Source organism: Teleopsis dalmanni, chromosome X (assembly GCF_002237135.1).
Source record: "Teleopsis dalmanni isolate 2A chromosome X, ASM223713v2, whole genome shotgun sequence".
Lineage (NCBI taxonomy): Eukaryota > Metazoa > Arthropoda > Insecta > Diptera > Diopsidae > Teleopsis > Teleopsis dalmanni.
Window position 1 is genome coordinate 6,060,175 of NC_051848.1, and position 23,022 is coordinate 6,083,196.

The following is a 23,022-nucleotide window of genomic DNA, read 5'->3' on the forward strand; positions in this document are numbered from 1 at the left end:
AAAAATTAATTAATTAATTAAAATAAAAATAACTATTACCATAATTTGAATATGTTTTTAATGCAGAAATGTTGGAAAATACGAGTATCATTTTAATTATTATTATTATTGTTATTTGTTTTTTCGGCAACAAACATCGCCTTGAACTATAATAGTCACACATCACGTCACTGTCACTTTATATACTGTTTAACAGTCAAGTAAACTGAACTTTTCGTTTGATCCTTATGTTTTAAGGATGCCGGGCTTCCAATAAATGACTAATTCAAGTACTGTTGTATATAATATTATGTGAATTGGTGTACTATGCCAACTTACAACAAGAATTCACACCGAAATAAATAGAGTTCTTTAAGTACCTGATTACTTAAAAGAAATGGATTTTCTAATTTATATTTTTATGAAATCAAACCGTTTTTTTAAACACATTTTGACATTAGTTTTATTATTAATAACTTTAATATATAATGTTTTAAACATTAACAATCAAAGAATTAATCAATACCATCTCTTAATTGGTTTTTCTAGCCCATAAATATTTTTTCTCTATTTAATTGCATTTATCTGTATTCATAAACTCTCCTATTCATTTTCTAAGAAGATGAATTTTAATATTTATTTTTCATTAACTATTCCATTAAGGATACAAAAAAATTCATTAAAATATTGTGTGGTAAGCAATACTCATAGACACTCTCAGAATATAATTACTGTTATTGTTTCCTTGTCACTTCTATTCTATAAAGTAGGATTGTTTAACTGAAATAGGGTCTCGTTCCGTCAGGCGAATACTTTTGTTTTATTCTTGTGTTTCTATTCAGATATAACTTTCTATAATATTTAATTGATTTGAGAAAACTCACTTAATATAAAAATCGATTTAATATTATTTAAAAATATGATTATATTATTTTGATATAATATCGTAATTGCATTATGGAAATGCGTAAATTGTTGTTCATGGCGTATGAGTGACAAATTTCTTGTGAAGAAGATTCGTTGCGAAGGCAGAGTATTATTGACACTTATTTGTTACTATATTATTTTATTGTTTTTTTTTCATTATTACATAGTTACATAGTTATTATATTGTTAATAATAAAAATAAACGTTAGCGACTTTCAGAGCAACGATGGCTTGTTTTTCTTGTTGATGTCGTAGTCCAATAAAATCGCCAGTTGCTTTTTTGTTTATGCTTTTCCAAGTGAGGCATCTACTACGTTTTTATTCACCATTCTAAGTAAAGGAAAGTTTTCTATTATTTATTTTAAAAATAACAAATGTTTATTAGGGTGTGATGAGGATAGTCTTCTGTTGACACAAAGAAGAAATTCTCTAGTCGCCGTTAGTCTGCGTTTCTGGAAAATATTTTTGTTTCATGTCAAACAAAAGGTACAGTAAGAAAACAAATAATTAATTTGCATATAAAAGCTCTAAGTTCTAATAAAATTTTTTTTTGAATTTTTTTATATTAAAATATTTTATATTTAATATTAATAAATTTTATGTTATTGCTTTTAAGATTAATTGAAGTACTTGAATTGCAAAGTTAAATGTCGTGATCTTCTCACAGATTATAAATCTCTATGATACAAATTAGTTTTGTAGTTCACAACGTATTACTCTGCTTTTAATCCAAACTTAATAAAATTTAATCCATCTTATAAAAATTTGTACTAATTGTAACTCTACTTACGCAGTTTATCTGTTGAAGCTTTTTTTTTGTTTGAGCTGAATCCATTTTAGACAAAAACCGAGAGGTCAGACAATTTACCCAGAGATTAGGGTTTGATGTTGTGCCAGTCAGTCTAATAAACCAACTGACTCAGACTTTTCATTGTAGTATGGAATTATTTCTAGGTCCTACGTTAAGACAGGATATGCCTAACATTAGCAGTGGCTATTTCTGTAAACTGCTTTTTTTCCAAATTGTTAATACTTTTTTAAATTTTTCATGAAAATTATAAATAAATAAAAAATGATATCTCTTTTGAAGGTAAAGATTAAGTGAATTCATTTCGTTAAATGACTACAAAAACGTTGATAACACATTAATATTAATTAAATTAATTTAATACAAATTCAGTTTAAAAAATATTAAAAAAATTATTTTAACTAACTAACATGAGGTCAGAAAATATTAGCGTTTCCAAATTGATTAAATATTATTAAACATATTTTCATCAAAATAATTCTTTTTAACAAAATAAATAGTAAAGGTTGACCTACTAACTAGAGAAAGATTAGTTTCTGAAAATTTCTTAAATCTCAGATAAAATCACAAATTAACTTTACTTCTTGGAAATATTTGTGTTTAAAGTATTTGTTTTTCTTTATAGACTTCTCTATATATAGATTTCTCTTAGATTAGTGCTCAATAATCACAGTTACAATATGACTTTTATTTCAAAAGTATCACTTCTACCCCTCAATGGAAATATCACCGAAACACATCGAATTTCATAAAGTCTCTCTTTGTTGGGTTCTTGGTGATAAGAGTTTTGATGAAGACGAGGCAGCAGATTATGTGACTAAAAGACACTCTGAAATATTCATAAATGATGCCAACACTTCGATATAAACCGCGATGTATGAACTTTTTAAGAATATAGAAAAATTTACTATTGCGGTAACAGATGAGTTGAAAATCATGAAGACTGTTAAGTCACTAGGACCTCATAGCACTATTATATTGCTATTATACCGACGATTTATCGGTGGCATATTCCAACAAATGAGTTTTGCAGGAATTGCAAAATTTACTTGTGGCTTTACTCCACTTGTGGGGTATCTTAAAATTTGTTTGGATTTGTTTAGAACTGAATAGTGACCTCAATGTTTTGGCAATCATTTCATTGTTCTAGTAAGGATGACGAAAGTGGCCTTAATTTTATTTAGAAATCCAAAGGCCTTACTTACTTGTTTTTCTAAAACAATCCATTATCATAACCTTCCACAATAACAATTGATGAATAGTCTAACATTTTTTTTTTTTTTTTTAAGTTTTCTAAATAAATAATTGTTTAAATGACTTCAACACAAATGAGAAGGGAAATTGTTTAAATCTAAACTCAATTTTTAAAATTTATTTTTGCATTTAAAAGTTTTTATATAAAAAATTAGAAAAATTGCAGAACATGACTATTCCTCTTTTATCTTTTGTTGTTGCTACAGGGGATTTATTCGAGAAAGAAAACAAACTTGACTTCTAGAATAAGAACAAAACTGTCTGGAGTGCAGGCGTGACTTGAATGCGATGTAATTCTAGATGAAATCAAATTAAAGCGATTTCCATTGAATAACTGAGCTCAGTGCATTGGATGAAAACAAATTTTTTCAGTACTTAGTATTTGCATGTACATGATTCGAATCTTAACTATGAATCATGATTTTATTATTATTTATTAGTCATTTGCTTTATACAATCGTTAAGCCATTATTAAAAAACAATGTAATTTAGTTGTTATAATAATATAATAACTAAATAACATTGTTATATACACAATTACATAATAATATATATTATAATAATATCATATGTATATAATGTTCGAGTTAAAAGGCCTGACAGTCATATCATTGTTTTGATTTTATGGTTTGTAATTCATATTAATAAATAAACAAATAATATAACTAAGAATATTTGTTAGACGGTTTCGAATAGCAAAGAAAAGACAACTACAAAAATTTTAGTTAATTTATTGAAATTTGGCTGAACATAAAACGCTGTTTCGAGAGTTGCCAAGTACTCATCATCAGTGGTCCTGAGAGACCTAATATCAGATTATGAAGATAATATGTTATTTAATTAATTTTTTAGTTTTTTTATGCTTGTATCACTTGTTGGTAATTACTTTTTTTTGACTATATCTCATTCTCATGGTTGAAACGAAATTTAAAACGGGATATATTAACTACTGTTACTTTGAAGTTGAACGAAAAGAGTCATTTTATCTGCTGTTTTTTTTAATTGTGGAATTAAATTCTACTAACAAATAACTTCGGCTGGATGGACGACTATAGGACACACTTCATCTCTTATCAAATGGAAAAGAGGTTACATTTATGAATAAATTAGGTGATTTGTTTTTTCTCATTCTACATCACGTGAATTTATTGAAACCGCAAGTGAATGTGAGCTCACATCCTTTCGTTTCCGTGTATATATGAACTTCCTTGGGAATGTATGAACTAGGAAATGTGCACGTAATATATAAAAAATTATATACAATATAATTTATTGCATGAATGTTAATCAGTTCTCCTAACCGCATCGTATGTACAGTATATGATATTGTTCTTTTGAAAAAAGTGAAATAAGAAAAATATATTGCACGAATGGAATGAGTTACTATACAATATAGGACACTGGTTTAACTTAAAGGGATGATATTATTAAAAAAAGAGGTTATAAGGTGTAATTTAAAGTTATGTATATAATAAGTATCAGTTTAAAATCGGATTACAAAAAGTGAATTCTACAAATACTCATACGGTACAGTTTTTATAGACTGAGTAATGACATAGAGTTATTAAAATGGTAAAACAAATAGTTCGATAGATGTTTTGAGAAGAGATAGTGGGGTATGATCAAATTAGTAACAATTTATAGAGAAGTAAGGATGTGGGTTAAAGCAATCATAATTCAGCAATCCACTGTTTGTTTCTTTGAACTTACATATATGCATATGGCTTGTTAACTACTTTAGAATAAAAAATACAATAACTTGGCTTTACAATTTTTTAAGATATTTTTAACAATTTCTAAGGCTCCTACCATTTCGTAGAAGATTTGCAATAGTGGAAAAAAAAATGATACAAAATACCAAATAGTTGGTAGTAATATTCGTTATAATATCCGTAAGATTAAACATATTACTATTGCGGAAAAATAAAATTATTCCTTAAAATAGTTTCGGAATATCCCCTACCAGTATATATTAGTTGAGAGTTTAGCTGAGCTCTTTCTGTGTTCAAGTTTCTAATAAAATGTAAAACTACTCAACAATGTGTAGGCATTTGTGTGCAATTTGGCCATTTTCCACTAAAAGAAAATCCAATACTTTAATTCAGATGCCCAGTAGAGATTTAACCTATCATGTTTGCTAACAGGTTATTGTAGGTAAGGAAACCATGCTAATAAATTAAGTCTACTCTACCTTTACCCAGCTCATATACAATGGTGATTCAACCCCTGAGTTTCTTTACTATACAGTAACACAATGGACCAATAGACTTAGGTACATCTTCTACGGATCGCATGTATAACCTAACCTAGCCGAAAACATTCATCCATCGTGTTCGGTCGTTCTATTTGATTGTTAGAAGATTGTTCCAGAATCTCTATGTAGTTTTCATTGAACCAAATAAAGTTATGGGTCTTGTAGTCTGAGATATTGTTCTGTTAATTTATAGCACTAATTTATCTGGAATAGCTTTTATAATTTCCTATCCGACGAAGCTCTCAAACTACTTTGACAGAAACTGAACATATTCCATGACATTTGTATAAGAAGTCAAATTTCATACAGAACTCTGGTGTTAAAATATAATAATGTACGTATATGAAAAATATAAAAATTAAAATACAAGAAATTCCTTCCGTTCTTCAACGTATTAAAAGTTATATTTTCCTAATAGTTATCGAAAAACAAAGATCGCCTTTACCAGCATTTGAGGAAAAGACACCAGATCACTTGTGTCACTGCCTAAGTTAATATAGACGCAGTCTTAAGCTTCTGGGAGCTATATTCTTAAATTCACTCAACAATGTGTTACGTATTGTATTTGGTTAGATACTTGCATTCATTAATGCGTCCGATCATTAAAGGCTCACCTAAAATGTATCTAATAATATTACAAATGTCGCAACAAAACAGCTTTCTTAATTAAGCGCGGGAAATTCGTTCGTACTTCTGTAGTATATCTACAAATTAACAAACAAAATAATTATTTGTTAATGGTAATATGATGATATACGTTACTGGCACATGCCAAAAGTAAAGACATTGGCCACACACTGCCATGTGAAGAAGCGCAAAAGAAAAGTAATTTGATTCTTTTGTTTTGCGCAAATGAAATTCGTAAAGTGCATTAACTTGCATTGGAATTTCATTATTTAGTACTTCGGTTAATTATTAAATAAAAATAATAATTTCATATTTTTAAATTAATTAAAATGCATGTTAAGCATTTTTATATGAAACTTACTAGGCGAACATAATATTCAGGTAGGTTAGTGTTTAAGTTAGAATAAGTATAAATACTGTACAAATTTAATAAAGAATTCAGATTCAAACAGAACATTGAGTCTCGCTGATTATTTTATTCAAGTTGCCTAGTTGCAACCTAGTTTTATTCGCCTCGTTGCGAACAAGAAAGGCGCCTCGCTGCGCTAGGAAAAACCAAACATGACTATATCTATCAAATCACTTTACAACTCCACTCATTCAGAAACAACAAAATTTTCAATCAGTATAAATAAACGGTACATTGAAGAAGCTGTTGTGCAGCTCTTTACTGAAAACATGAGACCTTTCTCCATGCTCGAGAATACAGCATTTAAGGTACTGACTGAACCAGTATTGAATGCTGTTGGAATAAAAATTAATGAACACAATATTAATGAGCGTATTGTGAAATATTCCACAAAAATTAAGGACGAAATTATTGAAGGCTTAAAAGGAAAGCTCATTTCAATAAAAATTGATATAGCGTCCAGACACAATTTGAGTGTAGTTGCCATAAATGTGCAATATATTAAAAACAAAGAAATTTTAATTAAAACACTTGGGCTTAAAGAAATAAAAGCCTCACATACAAGCGAAACCATTAAGTCAATTACAATGGATGTTTTTCAAGACTTTGGTATAAATTTGCATCAAATTTTAACAATTACTACGGATAATGCTGCTAACATGATTAAAACTGTAGCAGACTTGAATCAAGAATTAAATGAGGAGCAAGCAGTAGAAAGTGACGAAGAACAAAATGTGGATCACTTAGAATTAATGCCTTCAGATCTTGTATCATCTGGAGTTCAGTCTATAAGATGTGGGGCTCACACCATACAACTTTACGTAAACGACGTTATGAAAACGGAAAGTATTAAACAAAACATTGACACATGCCGCTCTGTGTCAAAAAAATTAAGGACTACTTATTATCGGAGTATGCTGAAGAATGGAGGCCATAAAGCAGCATTTATGGACTGCATAACGAGATGGAATTCTACATACAAAATGATAGAGAGACTACTTTTATTAAAATCAATCATCACCTTACTCGGGAATATAAATGCTGAACTATATTTGACCGAAAACAGCTGGACATTTATGACGGAACTTGTTTCTCCTCTAAAACCATTTTATACTGCAACTTTAAAATTACAGTCTGGAAAGTTATGTTTTAGCGATTTATTTATAATACTAATGGATCTTGATTTTGAAGTACAGAATTTGCCGGAAAATGAATTGAGCTTTAAATAAAAGAAAGACCGCACTACTCGAAGGAGATCTCTTTACGGCAGCTATATATTTGGATCCCAGAATTCGTATTTCTTTAAGTGCTTCTCAAATAGTAACAGCCAAGAAGTGCATAGAGTCACTATATAAACGAATTCAGTGTTTAAAAGGTAATATTAATACACAAAAAATTTTAATTCATTGTTAAAATATAATATTTTTGTGCTTTAGGAGTTTTAACAACACCATCAAACTCAGTTGTACTAGATGCAAGCTCAACTAGCGTGACATCCACCAGCAATACCAGACCAGTATCGTTATCGGAATATTTAACAAACTTAGACTTTACACCGGATGATACATCAACTTCAATTTCAGAACTAGAAGAGGATATAATCTTGTACGAACGGCAACGACGATTTCCTTTGGAACACAATATATTGCATTATTGGGACTGTAAATTTCATGTATTAAATGAAATTGCGAACGTTGTCCATGCAATTCCTGCAACGCAAGTAAGCATGGAACGACTATTTTCTTCGCTGAAAATTCTACTATCAGATCAAAGAAATAGACTTTCACCATTTATGTTGGAGAATATACTATTCGTTCGAGCAAACGCTGAATTTAAATACACTTGAAATATATACAACAAAATACTATTTTTTATTTGATATAATATAATTAAGTATGAGTTCTATATTACCAAATAAGCAATGTAAATTTATTAATACAAATATGTAAAATATATTATATAATTAATAATGCAATTCATTAAATCAATTGTGTATGTATATAACTGAAATAAAATTCAAAATTTATAATTAAAATTTAAAATATATGACTTGCATTTATTATTTATTTGTTTTCCAGTGGTCATCCTCCCTATTAGGTAAAATTAAAAAAACTCTTGAAAGGATAATTTTTGTGGGTAAATTTTGCACAAATTTGTTATTTCGCATTTTCGAAGGAGAATCAACTCATTATTTTTTTCACCTGTTTTATATTTCATGGAAATGACTAATCTTTCTGGATAGAAATTAACTGAAGATTTTACCTAACACAAACAAGATGCACTTTGCATAGTCATTCGCGTCCCCCTCACTTGTTTACTTTTTCTATTTAAAAATCTTGAGTTTTTTATCAATTATTAGTTTGTCAAAGACATTATTTAGGTAATAAAATAATATAAGGCAACATTTTTCTGTCAAAATAGTTGAAAATATATATTTAGCTTTCTACCTGCCTTTTATATTTACTTAGGAAAAATTTGCATATTAACTGTCATGTATTTTTACAATAAAATTTATATATTCCTACGCAATAATCTAAATAAGATATACAGAAATTCTTAAAAAATTTTTATATTTTTTACCGAATTATATAAACAATTTTAAAATTTTGTTTTTTGATTTTATTGGCATTATAAATATAATACAAATCAGCCAACCGCAATAATATATTATATCTATGTAATTCATCCCCTAATATTAAATATGCACCAATAAATGCATACACAATATCTTTATTTAAAAACACAAACAAAATACATGCAATACAAATGCAAACAAAATTTTTTCTTTTCCTTATGCAAACGAACCAACAACAATGCACATTACAAACGTTTCCAAATCGTTTTGTTCGACAAACGCTAAAAAACCACTACCTTAGCAAAATGATCACTAAAAAGTACACTACCTTCGGCAAAATATAACTAAAAGTACACTACCTTCGTGAAAAGATCGTTATAATGAGCACTACCTTCGTGAAAAGTACACAAACTCTAAAAATAAAGTTTGTGTTCACGGACACAAACTTTAAAAATTTTTTGATGTGTTTCGGACATGAGCAGTACACTACGATACTGTACAGTTTATTTTCGTTCACTGGTTTAGATTGATAGAGGAATATCATAATAATCCTCTCTAATAAACTTAAACAAAGATACACATGGAAGAAAATGAAACAAATGGTATATAAATATATTACCACTTGTGAAAAATGCCAACAAAACAAACAAATCCGTCACAGTCGAGAAGAATTTTAAATAACCACAACCCCTCATACAACTTTCGAAACAGTACAAATCGACACCGTTGGACCCTTAAGATCAGCGAACGGTTATAGGTACATATTAACTATGCAATGTGAATTAAGTAGATTCATAATTGCATACCCAATGATTAATAAAGATGCTAAATCCATAGCCAAAACGTTAGTAGAACAACTCCTTTAGGATTTTAAAATCAGACCGAGGTACAGAATTTTTGAATGATTTGTTAGCTAAAGTTACTGATATTATGTTAATTAAACAAATATTTTCAACCCCATATCATCATGAAACACTTGGTACAGTAGAAAGGAACCATAGAGTTCTAAATGAATACCTACTAAGCTTTGCTGATGATAACGACTGGAACGTTTGGTTACCGTACTATACTTTTGCATATAATACTGCCCCCCACTCTGATACAGGTTACACACCACATGAGCTGGTATTTGGTAAGTTACCATCCTTACCAAACGAAAAAATAAATGATACACAAGGTAGATTTAATCTAGATAATTACGCTAACGAACTAAAAGCACGACTCGGGTTATCACTTGAGAATGCAAGAAAATTTAGCATAGAAGCAAAAGTTAAACGAAAAGAAATATCCAAAAAAGACAGCTACCCAGCAAAACTGAAAATAGGTGATGAAGTATTAGTAAAGACGCATGGTACACGAAAAGGTACAAGTCCATACTCAGGTCCTTATACAATAACAGGCATAGATAACAGTAATGTAATGGTTAATATAAACAATGAAATAAGAACCCTACATAAGAACAATACGAAGTTATTTACTAGAAGATGAAAGTAAAAATTTATAACAAAACGATTGGTAATACAACTTCCTCAAGAGAAAAACAAATACAACTTTATATTAACATTGAATCAATTAAATTAAAATAAAATACATTAGATATTAGACCAATTATTTAATTTGTTTATATAAAGAGGTTTTCGAACAGAAGTGAAACAACAACAAAAATTTATTTTTTAAATTATTTTAATTAATTGAATTTTTGGCTGACCATACAGCTGTTTCGAGTATTGCCAAATACCCTTCATCAGTGGTCTTGGAAATAATTCTTGTATTTAATTATTCGTAAATAATTATTTTTGAGACTGCAAGTACCAGGAATCGAACTTTGTTTATTGAATAATAACAATCTATATATTACAAAACTATACTTATCTAATTCAGTAATATAATTAAATATGTAAGATTAAAATAAATTAATGATTCTATCTATATAATGATAATCTAAATAAACTAAATATATAATATGTCATAATAAAACTTATTAAACAACAATTGTAAAGCTCATGTAGTGGGGGGTGTAGTGGCATATTAACCTTGACCACACACAATACGTTGTGTGCGGTATTTAATGTGTCACACTAACTCGAAACACTCAAATATCAAGCATGACCAAAAATCCTAATTGTCAAATATAAAATAATTTATGAGTCAGAAATTTGACTCGTCTATTTTGTCATTTCTTTATGACAAAATATTTGTATGCATATTTAATTGTTCCAATATGCATTTGACAATTTGGATTGCGGCATGCTCAGCACATGAATTTGTGTTAAGTGTTTCACAGATCATATTGCAAGAGATCGTGCATGCAATATGATTTGCCCTCAATACAGTTGGTTACCAGATGTGTGCCACTGTGAAATAGAATATAACTAATAAATGTATATAAGCTATTATTGTAAAACATTATATACGTCTAATTTGGGTTAACCAATTAGACGGTAGTAATACAAGTATCAACTAATAGAATCATTTATGAATAAAATTCATATTATTATTACAGTACCTTGACTGCGGCTGAACTATCCCAGCTATAAACATCTCCACCTGAAGCCGTTCATCACAATTAACCATATGCTATTGCCAATCCACCAATCCACCACTTTTCTAAATTTTTGAATTCATATATCTTACTAGCCATTATTAGTTACAAATGATGTCTATGTTCTCGAACTTAGCTCTACAGGCACATGGAAAAATCCATCTCTACAAACTAATGTAATGAACACCTTAGCTTTCTCCAAACGTTGAACATGTCATCAATTAAAGTGCTTGCAAAGTTTCGTCTTTCTTAGATACTAGTAGTACTGGTGATGAATACTGCGTTGGGTTGGATAATGTCTGTTTTAAGGCAATCTGCTATTTGCTGTTCAACTATACTTTGGTCTTCTGCAGGAAATTTGCTGAGTCTACAATAAAACGATACTTCATCTGGTTTATAGCTCTTAATAAATTCTGTCATTTCTGCTTTAAGATTTCTATGTTAAAGATCGCTCAATTCAACTTTGATTTCTCCAGCACCGTTATAAATTAGTACTGAAATTCCGTTATTGTGAAGTTCTGATTGTACAGTTTTCCATTCTATTATCTTTTTGATATATTTCTGTAGCATTCATATTTGCGTTATTTTCTACGTTATCGTTTTGGATCATCTTTGCTTTTTTAACTCATTTAACTCACTCTACGTTTACTATCATATAAACGTTTTCCAAAATGTCATTTCCCAGTACAGCGGCTCTCTCTAACATAGTGAAATTTTACTCGCAGAATGATTTCATCAATTTTTACGGCTTTGACGAAACTGCCTTCCTCCAAAATCAATAAAACGTTTCGATTATTTGCTCAGCTCAATGTCTCCCATCTTCATCAACGCGTGAAGATGAACTTCAATTGATGGCATACATACCGTAACTACATTCTTTAACATTTGCATCACCATGGTCAAATTGTTTATATTGCGCTGACAACGAATAGATAATTTTGTAGTACCTCTCAGTAGCTATTCGCAAAAATGAATTTCTGCGTTTCGTTCTATTGTACTGCTGTAACGTTGTCTTCAAAATCTTTTAGCCATTTGTCATACGATAGTTGATGTTATCCCTAGCATGAGGTCAATAAATCTTCAACATCGTGCAGCGTGAATGCGGACAACACTTTCATGGATGTACACTGCGTTACGCTCTGCACGCTTGCTACATTATCATCATCAGACACTTTGTCATTCTTCTCATCTCATTTTCTGCGTTTCCTATTTTATTTTATAACAATAAACAGGAAATTAATTTTACAATGATGTGTTATCTGTCTATGTCACTGACACTTGCGAGAGGTTCCGGTTATTAATGTACATAAATTACATTATGAATTCTATATAATTTTAATTTGTTTTCCAATATATATAAACCGATAATCGAACTTGTTGCTTACACTTGAGAAGGTGTGCCACACCATCCGTGTTTCTGAACAGACAAAGTGTTGTTCTGTTAAAAGTATGAGCAGTTTCCTTTTCTATTACCCTTTACTTGTGTTTTTAAAAATTCTTAAATTATTATTTATTAATGGTATTGATTGAGCAAAAACCGGTGTTCTACTACTGATTTCAATAACATAAATTATTAAATACTTTTAATGCAAGTATTTTAAAGCAATTTGTGTATTTGTTTAGCATTCTTATTAATTGCATAACAAAATTGCTATCGATTTTGCATTAATGATGGTGAGGAATAGAAATTTCGATGTTTAATAATAATACATATTTTATTATTTATAGAAATGTTTTATTATTTATATAAATATTTTATTATTTATATAAATATTTTATTATTTACATTTGTTTATATTTGGTTTATTTAAAAATAATTATTTCACGGGCTAATTTGATTTATTATATCATACACAACAGGTGTGAAACTGATTGTCGACTTGAATGATAATGGATTATACGCTGCAGATAACTTGGTTCTTATAGGAAGTGCCTTATGTGAAAGACTTTTACAATTTTCACGATATTTCGTGTTCCAAACATCAAATCATTTACCCAGTTCTATAAAATATTTTGCAAATATTATTACGTTTCATTAACGTCATGGAAACCCATATGTCTTTATTACTAGGTATCCTTACCCAACTAAAACGAGTTGGATACCAAATTTGTTTCTGTCTTTTCTGGTATATTAAGGTTCATGGACCCTGGAAGCTAGAGAAGGACCATTTTCCATTATCTGTCTATAATATTCATTACCCACCATTCTGTACATGCTATTAAAAATTGGGTAAAATGAATTAAGTACATAAAATGCCTTACATACTGTTAAACCGATAAGCACAACTGGTCCCCTTTAAATTATAAAACCATCTGGTCACCCAAAAACTCATTTTGGTGACCGTGACAGGACACTTTCATCCAATTCGCATAACTGGAGTCCGTATCAGCAGGTGCTGATCAGTTTACAAATAGTTTGTTGTTCAATTCGCATAATTGGACGCATACAAGTCATAAAAGTGGTGCGCTACACATTAGCAATAGACTTTCGAATTTTAATAACATTCAACACAATCGTTTGCATCATCTGAAGGTTAAAATTGTAGCAGCTTCATTATGTCAGACGGAGAGAACGCAGCAACTACACCAAAACCATTATCAATAACGTCTCTAAAGCAACAAAGAGCATCGTGCAAGGGAAGCTTAACACGAATCAATAATCAAATTGATTCAACAAAACAATTATCTTACATTGAACTGGAGTGTAGATTGGGATTGGTAGAGTCGTACTATAAGCAGTCTACTTACTATCAATCTCAAATTGAGAATTTTGATCCCGCTGATGGTGGACGCAATGATTTAGATGAGTTGTATATCAAAGTTAAAACTAAAATAAAGTCTTTTATGGAAGAACGTCGACCAAGAGATGTTGTTAATAACGAACACAGCTTCGTAATGTCACCAACAATTAATAACAGTCGTTTACCAGCTTTGAAATTGCCACATTTTGATGGAAATTATATGGATTATAAAAACTTCATACACTCATTTAATAACTTAGTTAATAATGATGCTACTATATCCAAGATCGAAAAATTCAACCATTTGTTGACATGTTTAAGTGGAGAGGCGCTATCAACCGTAAAGGCCTTTCAAGTGTCGGAAGAAAACTACGAGCTAGTTATTGCACGTTTAAATGATCGCTATGATAATGACACGCTCATATTTTTAGAAAATATATCTGCACTCTTTAAGGTTCCTGTGGCTTGTAAATCGGATTCCAAACAGCTCAGAAATATTGTAGATACAATGTCAGCGCTCTATAGCTCACTCAAAATATTGAGTTCTACGACACAAATCATGGACGCAATCATGATCCATCTGTTAATGAACAAAGTGGATCCCGGTACGAAGCAACGTTGGGAGGATCAGCTGTCTTACGAAACATTGCCTACATGGGAGGGCTGTTGTAAAATGTTAGAAAGAAGATGTCAACAATTGGAAGCACAAGGCAAAAACAATAACCTTCAAGTATCAAATCAATTAGCAAATAAACCAGTCATTAAGGGATCAAAACAATATACAATGCTAACAAGTATAAATAAATTTCAGAAATCCGAATTGGTATGCGTATTTTGTTTGAAGAAATATCACTCAATTACTACGTGTCAGCGTTTTATTATTTTATCCACTAAAGATAAGAAAGAAAAGGTACGTCAATTGCAATTATGTTATAACTGTCTTAATAAGGGACATAGTGTAGCGGAATGCCCATCAAGATACTCGTGTCGGTTTTGTAAGCAGCGACATCATTCCTTGATTCACCAAACTGTTGAGTCACCAGTACAAGTTCCTTTTCTACATTCAGCGGATAATAGTGAAAATCAAGTTAGTACATTCTCAGCCACATCAAATGCCACTTCAGTAAGAAGCGACTCAATTAAAAGGAAAAGTACAGTCATTTTAGCCACAGCTATTATTCTTGTGCAAGATGCTGGTGGTTGCTATCATATGTGTAGAGCACTACTGGATTCCTGTTCTCAGGTGAATCTACTCACACATTCATTCATCTGGTGTTGATGACGCTTGCATAAAATTAAACTTCCAAACTCAAACTACTATACGATCCAGAGTAAGCAATTTTGAAAAATCGGTTGAATTCCTGTTAGCAAACAACATCACTGGCTATCAACCTGACGAATCTATCTCCTTAAAGAATATGCCGATGCCGAAAGCCATCGAATTTGCAGATCCTGAATTCAATGTCCCAGGAAAAATCGATGCACTATTGGGAACGGAAGTATTTTTCGCGTTATTGTTCTCTGGTCGTGAATCATCAAGCATGTCATCTTCAGATTACCGAAGTTTTTGCACAACATTCCAAACACTAAACTCTAATGTTGAACGTCTGTGGAAATTGGAGGATGTTACTACCCAACCTTCGAAATTCACCATTGAGCAACAACAATGTGAAAAGCATTTTGTAGAGAATGTACAGGTAAATGCCGAAAATCGAATAATAGTACGTTTTCCATTTAAAACCAATCCCGATGCTCTCGGTAACTCTAGTGACATAGCGTTGCAGAGATTTTATTGGATGGAACTAAAATTGAATAAAAATCCATCATTGAAAAAGGATTACGCATTGTTTTTAAAGGAATATGAAAATCTAGGTCATATGTCCCGGATTATGTCTCCTGATCTGAGTCGTGCTCACTATTTCATTCCACATCATTACGTGTTGAAACCAACTAGTGAGACCACGAAATTGAGAGTAGTATTTGACGCGTCATGTCGCTCAGCATCACAAGTAACACTAAATGACTTACTGATGGTCGGACCAACAATACAAAATGATTTATTTGTTACACTAATTCGTTTTCGGAAACATCAGTATGGGTTAATGGCAGACATAAATAAAATGTACCGTCAAGTGTTGCTTCATCCAGATGATAGGCGGTTCCAACTAATACTATGGCGAGAAAATGAACACAAACCAATCTCAACGTATATGCTTAACACCGTCACATACGGCACATCAGCGGCTCCACACCTTGCAATACGAAGTCTCCAGTATACTGCTGAAAATTATCATCAGGCGCATGAACTAGGAAAGGCCGTTATTCTAAACGACTTTTACGTTGACGATATGGTCACCGGAGAGGACGATTTGGCAACATTGATGCAAATAAAAGAAGAAGTTTCTGAAATATTAAGTCACTTTGGGATGGAATTGTGTAAGTGGCATTGTAGTCATTGTAACTTAAATGCAACGTTGGAACGCGACCTTCAGCTGAATGAAGACACAACCAGTGCTCTCGGAGTAAAATGGAGACCAGATACAGATGTATTTATGTTCTCGTTTAAACCTAAAAAATTGGTAAGCGTTACTACTAAAAGATCGATTCTATCATTTACAGCTTCATTTTTCGATCCGTTGGGCCTAATCAATCCAATCATTGTAGTACCAAGAATCATATTACAACAGCTGTGGGTACAAAATATTTCTTGGGATGAAGGCATTCCAGAGATTTTAGCAAGTAAATTTAAGGATTTCATTGATGATTTGCAACATTTACCACTGCTACATATTCCTCGTTTTGTACGAATGTCTAACACAATTGAAGTACAAGTTCACGGCTTCTGTGATGCATCTGTAAAGGCGTACGGTTGCTGCCTATACATGAGATGTAAGGATTCATTGGGAACCATATGCGTAAACTTACTTACTTCAAAATCAAGATTAGCTCCTACGAAAACATGTGCTTTGCCACGACTAGAACTCTGTTCAGCTCAATTATTAACGAAATTATGGGCAAAGGTACAACCGCATTTATCGTTTGAAATATCAGAAGTCCATTTCTGGTCCGATTCACAAATCACACTTCATTGGATTCGCTCTGAATCATCAACACTATCCGTTTTCGTTGGCAATCGAGTTGCCGACATTTAAAATTTGTCAACAAATACTACATGGCATCATGTTGATTCAGCAAATAATCCGGCAGACGTCATTTCGCGTGGGTGTTCGGTGCACACATTGCAGTCATCCATATGGTTTCACGGGCCAACATTTCTCCAAAACGACATTAATGAATGGCCTCTGCACTCATCAGTGGAATTACAGACCACACATCTTAATCTGGAACGCAAGAAAACGTGTCTGATTATTAAACAAAGGAAACCATCATATATTATCGAACAAATTTATTATTATGGTAATTATCTTAAATGTGTGCGTACATTTTCCTACGTGTTACATGTCATTCAACCACGATCAAGAAATACTGATGTACTCAAGGCTAGCGAATTAAAAAATGCTCTATATCATATTGTTTGGGCTATTCAACAGCACCATTTTGCTAGAGAAATTACATTGCTGAAAACAAAAAGGCCAATTAAGGGTCAACTAGTTAACTTATGTCCGTTTCTCGAACAGTTTGGGAACTTGTTGTTATTACGCGTTGGTGGCCGTCTGATGAATGCAGATGTATCTTTTGAAGTGAAGCATCCTCTATTATTGCCAAAGGCGGACACATTCGTAGTCTCATTAGCGACACACATACACCGCTCGAATTTTCATGCCGGACCGCGAGCCTTAACAACACTCATTCAACAAGAATTTTGGGTCATAAATTGCAAGTCTTTAGCAACTCAGGTAGTTCGTAACTGTATTCACTGCATCAAATATAAACCGAAATTGTTAGAGCAAGTAGTGGGTAATCTTCCTAAAGAACGAGTCACAGAATGCTTGCCGTTTCATGTTACTGGAGTCGATTTTGCCGGACCAATACCCACATATTTAAAGATAAGAGGCAAGCGACCATATAAATCTTATATTGCTGTGTTTGTATGCTTTGCAAGTAAAGCGGTGCATTTGGAGGCTGTAACAGAATTATCTGCAGACGCATTCATATCAGCGTTAAAACGATTCGTTGGTCGTCGAGGTGTGCCTATGAAGATATTTTGCGACAACGCAACAAATTTCGTTGGTGCAGATAACAAGCTCAGAGAGTTCCGCAATTTCTTTAATAAACAATGTACAATTAATAACATCACGTCACATTGCGCAAATTTACGTATTGACTTTTCCTTTATACCGCCAAGGGCACCTCACTTCGGAGGACTCTGGGAAGCTGCGGTCAAAATTGCAAAATCACACTTGTACAAAACCCTATGAAATGCTCGACTTACATTCGAAGAACTGGCTACGGCTCTCGTCGAGATCGAAGCTGTGATGAATTCCCGTCCACTTACAAGTATATCCACAGATCCTAATGCCTTGTCAGTATTAACACCAGGTGAATTGCTAATCGGCAAAAAACTAAAGCACATACCGGAACCAGTGATTACGTCACAGGAAATTTCGTTGCTTGTTCGATGGAAACGAATTACTGCAGTAAAATCTCAATTTTGGCGTCGCTGGCAACATGAATATTTATGCACGTTACCATCACGAAATCGTTGGCAACATTCAACTCGCAATTTAAGGGTCGGTAACCTGCCACCTATGAAATGGCTTTTTGGTCGCATCATTCGCACGGTAACAGGAGCAGATGGCAAGGTCAGAGTAGCAGAAATTAAGACGCCTGAAACCACATTCACTAGACCCATTGCGAAGCTGGCGTTACTACCGATATTGAATTCAGATGATTCAATGGGGCCGGGATGTTAAACCGAAAAGCACAACTGGTCACCTTTAAATTATAAAACCATCTGGTCACCCAAAAACTCAAGTGACAGCTAATGTCAAAAAGTTCGTGTTGGCTTGGTTGTTGGCGGAATTTTGGCTTGGTTGCTAGTTTTGCGTAGCGTGCTTAAAAAAAAAAAGTTTACGTGCTTTTTAAATGGTTTAATTCAATTATATATTAAACAAAAGTATATTTAATAAAGTCAAGTTCAATAATTATTTCAATTAGTTTTTTACTTAAACTAAAGTGTACAAGCCTTGGCGAACCGCAAGGCAAAATACAAAAATTATCTTTTTTGTAACACATACTTTTCAAAATATTTTGTCCTAGTTAACTTGCATACGTACTGAAAGCTTCTGATAAATTTTTTCAGATGTTTAGAAAACGGTAGCTGGTATCATCATCCTATCACCGGACAAGAGTGGTCAAATTACACGAATTGTATTGACTATGATGATTTAAAGGTAATATCCTAACAAATATTCATATTTTTCGTGTTTAGCATTACAGATGTGTAGGCAGGAACGGGAAGATCTGGCAACGCCAGCAAACGAACGAGAAGAGGCTAAAAGAAACAAGCAGCAGTTGGTATTAAGTCGTCGTGGTAGTCAGTCGTTTGTGCGCTTTGATATATAGAACTAAACAATAACTATTAAATAAACATTCTTATATAGATATAACTAAATAAACACTATGGAATAAACATTCCTACAGATGTACCAATCCTGATCCAATTGATTGCAGAATAGCAACTTTTAATTCAAAGTGAAAAAAATATAAATTGAATTAACTTCGCCAGAACTTTGCTCAAATGGTTATAGTGTACGAAAAGATAATTACCTTTTTTCATATTATATTGTTTTTAAAATTTCCGCTTTAAAATAAAATCCATTTCTTATATTATATAAGTATGTGGGGAGGAAGATCTGGCAACGCCGAGAAAAAGTAACAAGCAAAAAGAACAAAAGTCAACGAGAGTAGTCCGAAAAGAAGTGCGCGTTTCAGATGACGTATTAACTCATTAACATTATTTCATTCATACATTTTGATTTTTGTATTAAATAAATAACTTGTCTATTAAATAAACATACCTACATTCCTAGCCCCTCATTCCTACATGAGGGCTCGTCAAAAGTTCAATAATTAAAGTTGATATAAAACAGTATAAATTGCAAAAACAAATATTGTTGTAGTGGTGTAGAAAACAGAAGTTGAAATAGTTGAAAAGTGCTACACAAACAACAATTTGTTTGTTAAAAATTTTGTATGGCAGACGCAAATGTAGAAAACAGCGTAAAAATTTCGACAAGAGCAGTGAAGAAAGAACTAAAAAAACAACAGCTAGAAAAAATAACGCCCAACGAAAAGAGAAACAACAGTAAAACGAAGGAACGAATAGAAATCGAAACAAAAACTTTAAAAACCGTAAGTAACATCAGCACGAAAAACAACGAGACAAATAAGAAAAATGTCGAAAGCGACATAAACAGCAGTAGCAAGAACAAATCCAGCGATACGATCACTATGGCTAATACAGAATTAACAGATTTAATATGGTTACTAACGGCTAAGTATACAAATGAAATGTCTAATTCGAGTAGAAATGAAGAGAATATGATTCCATGTTTTGATGACGAAGTAGAAGCATGAATAGAGAAGTGGTTCGAAAATCTGGGAGAATTGGCAGCTGCGTATAAATGATCATAAACACTAAAATTAGTGTTTGCAAGAAATAAGATGACCAAAGTAGCAAAACTTTTTGTGCAAACACTTACAACAAAAAATTACAGTACATTTAAGACTGAGGTGCTAACGGAGTTTACGCATACTTATTTACATATAGAAGTTCACAACCAACTACGAGAAATGAAGAAGAAAGACAGTGAAAGCGCTCATGAATATATTTTACACATGTGAAACATCGGTGCAACTGGATCAGTGGAACAAAAATCGGTGATTCAATATATTGTTGATGGAATCAAAGGAGGGTCAGAAAATAAAATGTCGTTATATGCTGCGAAGAATTATTTGGAGTTAAAAGAGCAAATAGAAATTTACGAACGCATAAGTAAAATGAAACTAATGAATGAAAAGTATGGTAAGAACAATGAAGCAAAGAAGGAGCATTGCTACAACTGCGGATCAAAGGAACACAAACAGCGTGAATGTACAGAAAAGCAAAAATGTTTTAAATGTAATATATCAGGCCACATCCCAAAAAATTACTTAGAAACCAATCTAGGGGTTAGAAGTGTGAACTGTACTATTGTAGAGGTGGAAAAATTAAAATTGGTTAGAATTGACAAAAAAAAATTGAAGTGTTTAATTGATTGTGGTGCCGACATAACGCTGATAAATCATAGTTTATTTAAAAGCAATTTTGTGCAAAAACAAGTGGAAAATTACACGGAAGAAATTGTTGGTTTCGGCGGGTCAAAAATAAATCCAGAAGCCAAAATTTTATTTAAAATCGAATTAGATAAAATAAAATTAGAACACCATTTGATAATAGTACCATATTATACGGTAAACTATTACGTAGTGATCAGCTATGAAGTTTTGAGGAACTTCAGATATGCTTTTGATGAAAGCGGTTATAAATTTTTATCATTTATTACGGTAACAGATCGAGAAGAAACCGAAATATTAAATATTTCAGTAAATGCTAAGAAAATTTCATGAAAGTTCGACGATAAAATCAAACAGATACGAAACAATTATAAGCCAACGAAAATAAAAGTCCAATCGAAATGAAAATTGTTTTGGAAAAAGAACAGCCGATATACTCTGCACGAAGCAGAATGCCGTTGAATGAGCAATAAATCGTCACCAAAAGAGTGGATGAAAATCTGTAGTATATTTGTACTTCTGTAGTAGAGTTGTGTTAGCAGGGAAAAAATATGGGTCAAAAAGAGTGTGCATTGATTATCGCCGTCTTAACAAATTAGTGTTTAAAGACCAATATCCGGTACCAAATATGGAAGATATACTAGATAAATTAGAAGATGCAGCGTAATCGATATCGATGTATGCTTTTTTACATGTGCCAATTAAGAACAACAATCGGAAGTACACAGCGTTTGTAACAAAGGATGGCCTGTTCGTGTTTAATTTTGCTCCTTTCGGATTTTGTAACTCGTCAGCAAACTTTATTCGTTATATGAATTGCGTGCTTCGACAAATAATAAATGAATTTATTTTGGATATCTACATGGATGATATTATAGTTTACTCGGCAAACGAAGAGGAAAATATAAAAAAGTTAGAGAGTTTTTTCAAAGTGGTAGCGGAAAATGGATTGAAAATTAAACAGAACAAGTGTAAATTTTTGCAGAAATAAGTTCAATTTCTGGGGCTAGTTTTCGAAAAAAGTACAATCAAACCAAGTAATGAAAAAATAAATGCAATAAAACATACACAGCCGACAAGCGTGATGGCCATTCAAGCATTCAAGCCTCACGGATGTCTTCAGAAAATTTTTAAAAGATTACGCAGCCATTATAAAGACATTAACAAACTTGTTGCGGAGAGACACCAAATTCGTTATAGGTGAAGTAGAACAGAGACCCATAGAAATTTTAAAACAAGCGTTAACAAATAAGTCTATTTTGCGAATTTTTTCATAGAAAGTGAAAACGGAGCTTCATACAGAGAGATCAAAAGATGGATTTGGAACTATACTGTTTCAGGAGTATGAAGGCACATTACATCAGGTATATTATTGGAGTAAAAAAACAACGGATGCTGAGTGCAAACAACAACATTATATATTAAAGCACTATCTGTTATTGATTTTCTTTTAATAACAGACTAAAACGAATATAAATAACACTTCGTTCAATAATATGTGTGACTAACTAATTAAAACACATTTTTTTGCCAAAATTCGTTTTTATTCATCAACATAGTCCCCTTTTAGGAAGATACAATCATTCCAACGTTTTTGCAATCTTTCGATACCGCCTTTGTAAAACGATTTTTCATTGCCTTCAAAATAGGCGTTAGTTTCGGCGATT

The 23,022-nt window shown here is 31.9% G+C and overlaps 3 protein-coding genes across 3 annotated transcripts in view; all 3 read left to right on the forward strand.

Annotated features, from left to right (window-relative positions):
* LOC119687458 (titin homolog) overlaps positions 1–8,104 on the forward strand; it is a 35,537-nt gene extending 27,433 nt beyond the window's left edge. The window contains exons 4-6 of the mRNA XM_038101779.1: positions 6,454–6,785; positions 6,837–7,104; positions 7,695–8,104. Of these exons, the coding sequence (XP_037957707.1) occupies positions 6,454–6,785; positions 6,837–7,104; positions 7,695–8,104 (1,010 nt within the window). The remainder of the gene's footprint in view (positions 1–6,453; positions 6,786–6,836; positions 7,105–7,694) is intronic.
* Positions 8,105–13,931: 5,827 nt separating this feature from the next.
* Positions 13,932–15,395, forward strand: LOC119687465. Its single transcript, XM_038101790.1, has one exon. It carries the CDS (start codon positions 13,932–13,934, stop codon positions 15,393–15,395), a length of 1,464 nt encoding a protein of 487 aa, XP_037957718.1.
* Positions 15,396–15,534: 139 nt separating this feature from the next.
* On the forward strand, positions 15,535–18,495 carry LOC119687466. Its single transcript, XM_038101792.1, has 2 exons — positions 15,535–17,245; positions 17,309–18,495. Exons 1-2 carry the CDS (start codon positions 15,535–15,537, stop codon positions 18,493–18,495), a joined length of 2,898 nt encoding a protein of 965 aa, XP_037957720.1.
* Positions 18,496–23,022: the final 4,527 nt, after the last annotated feature.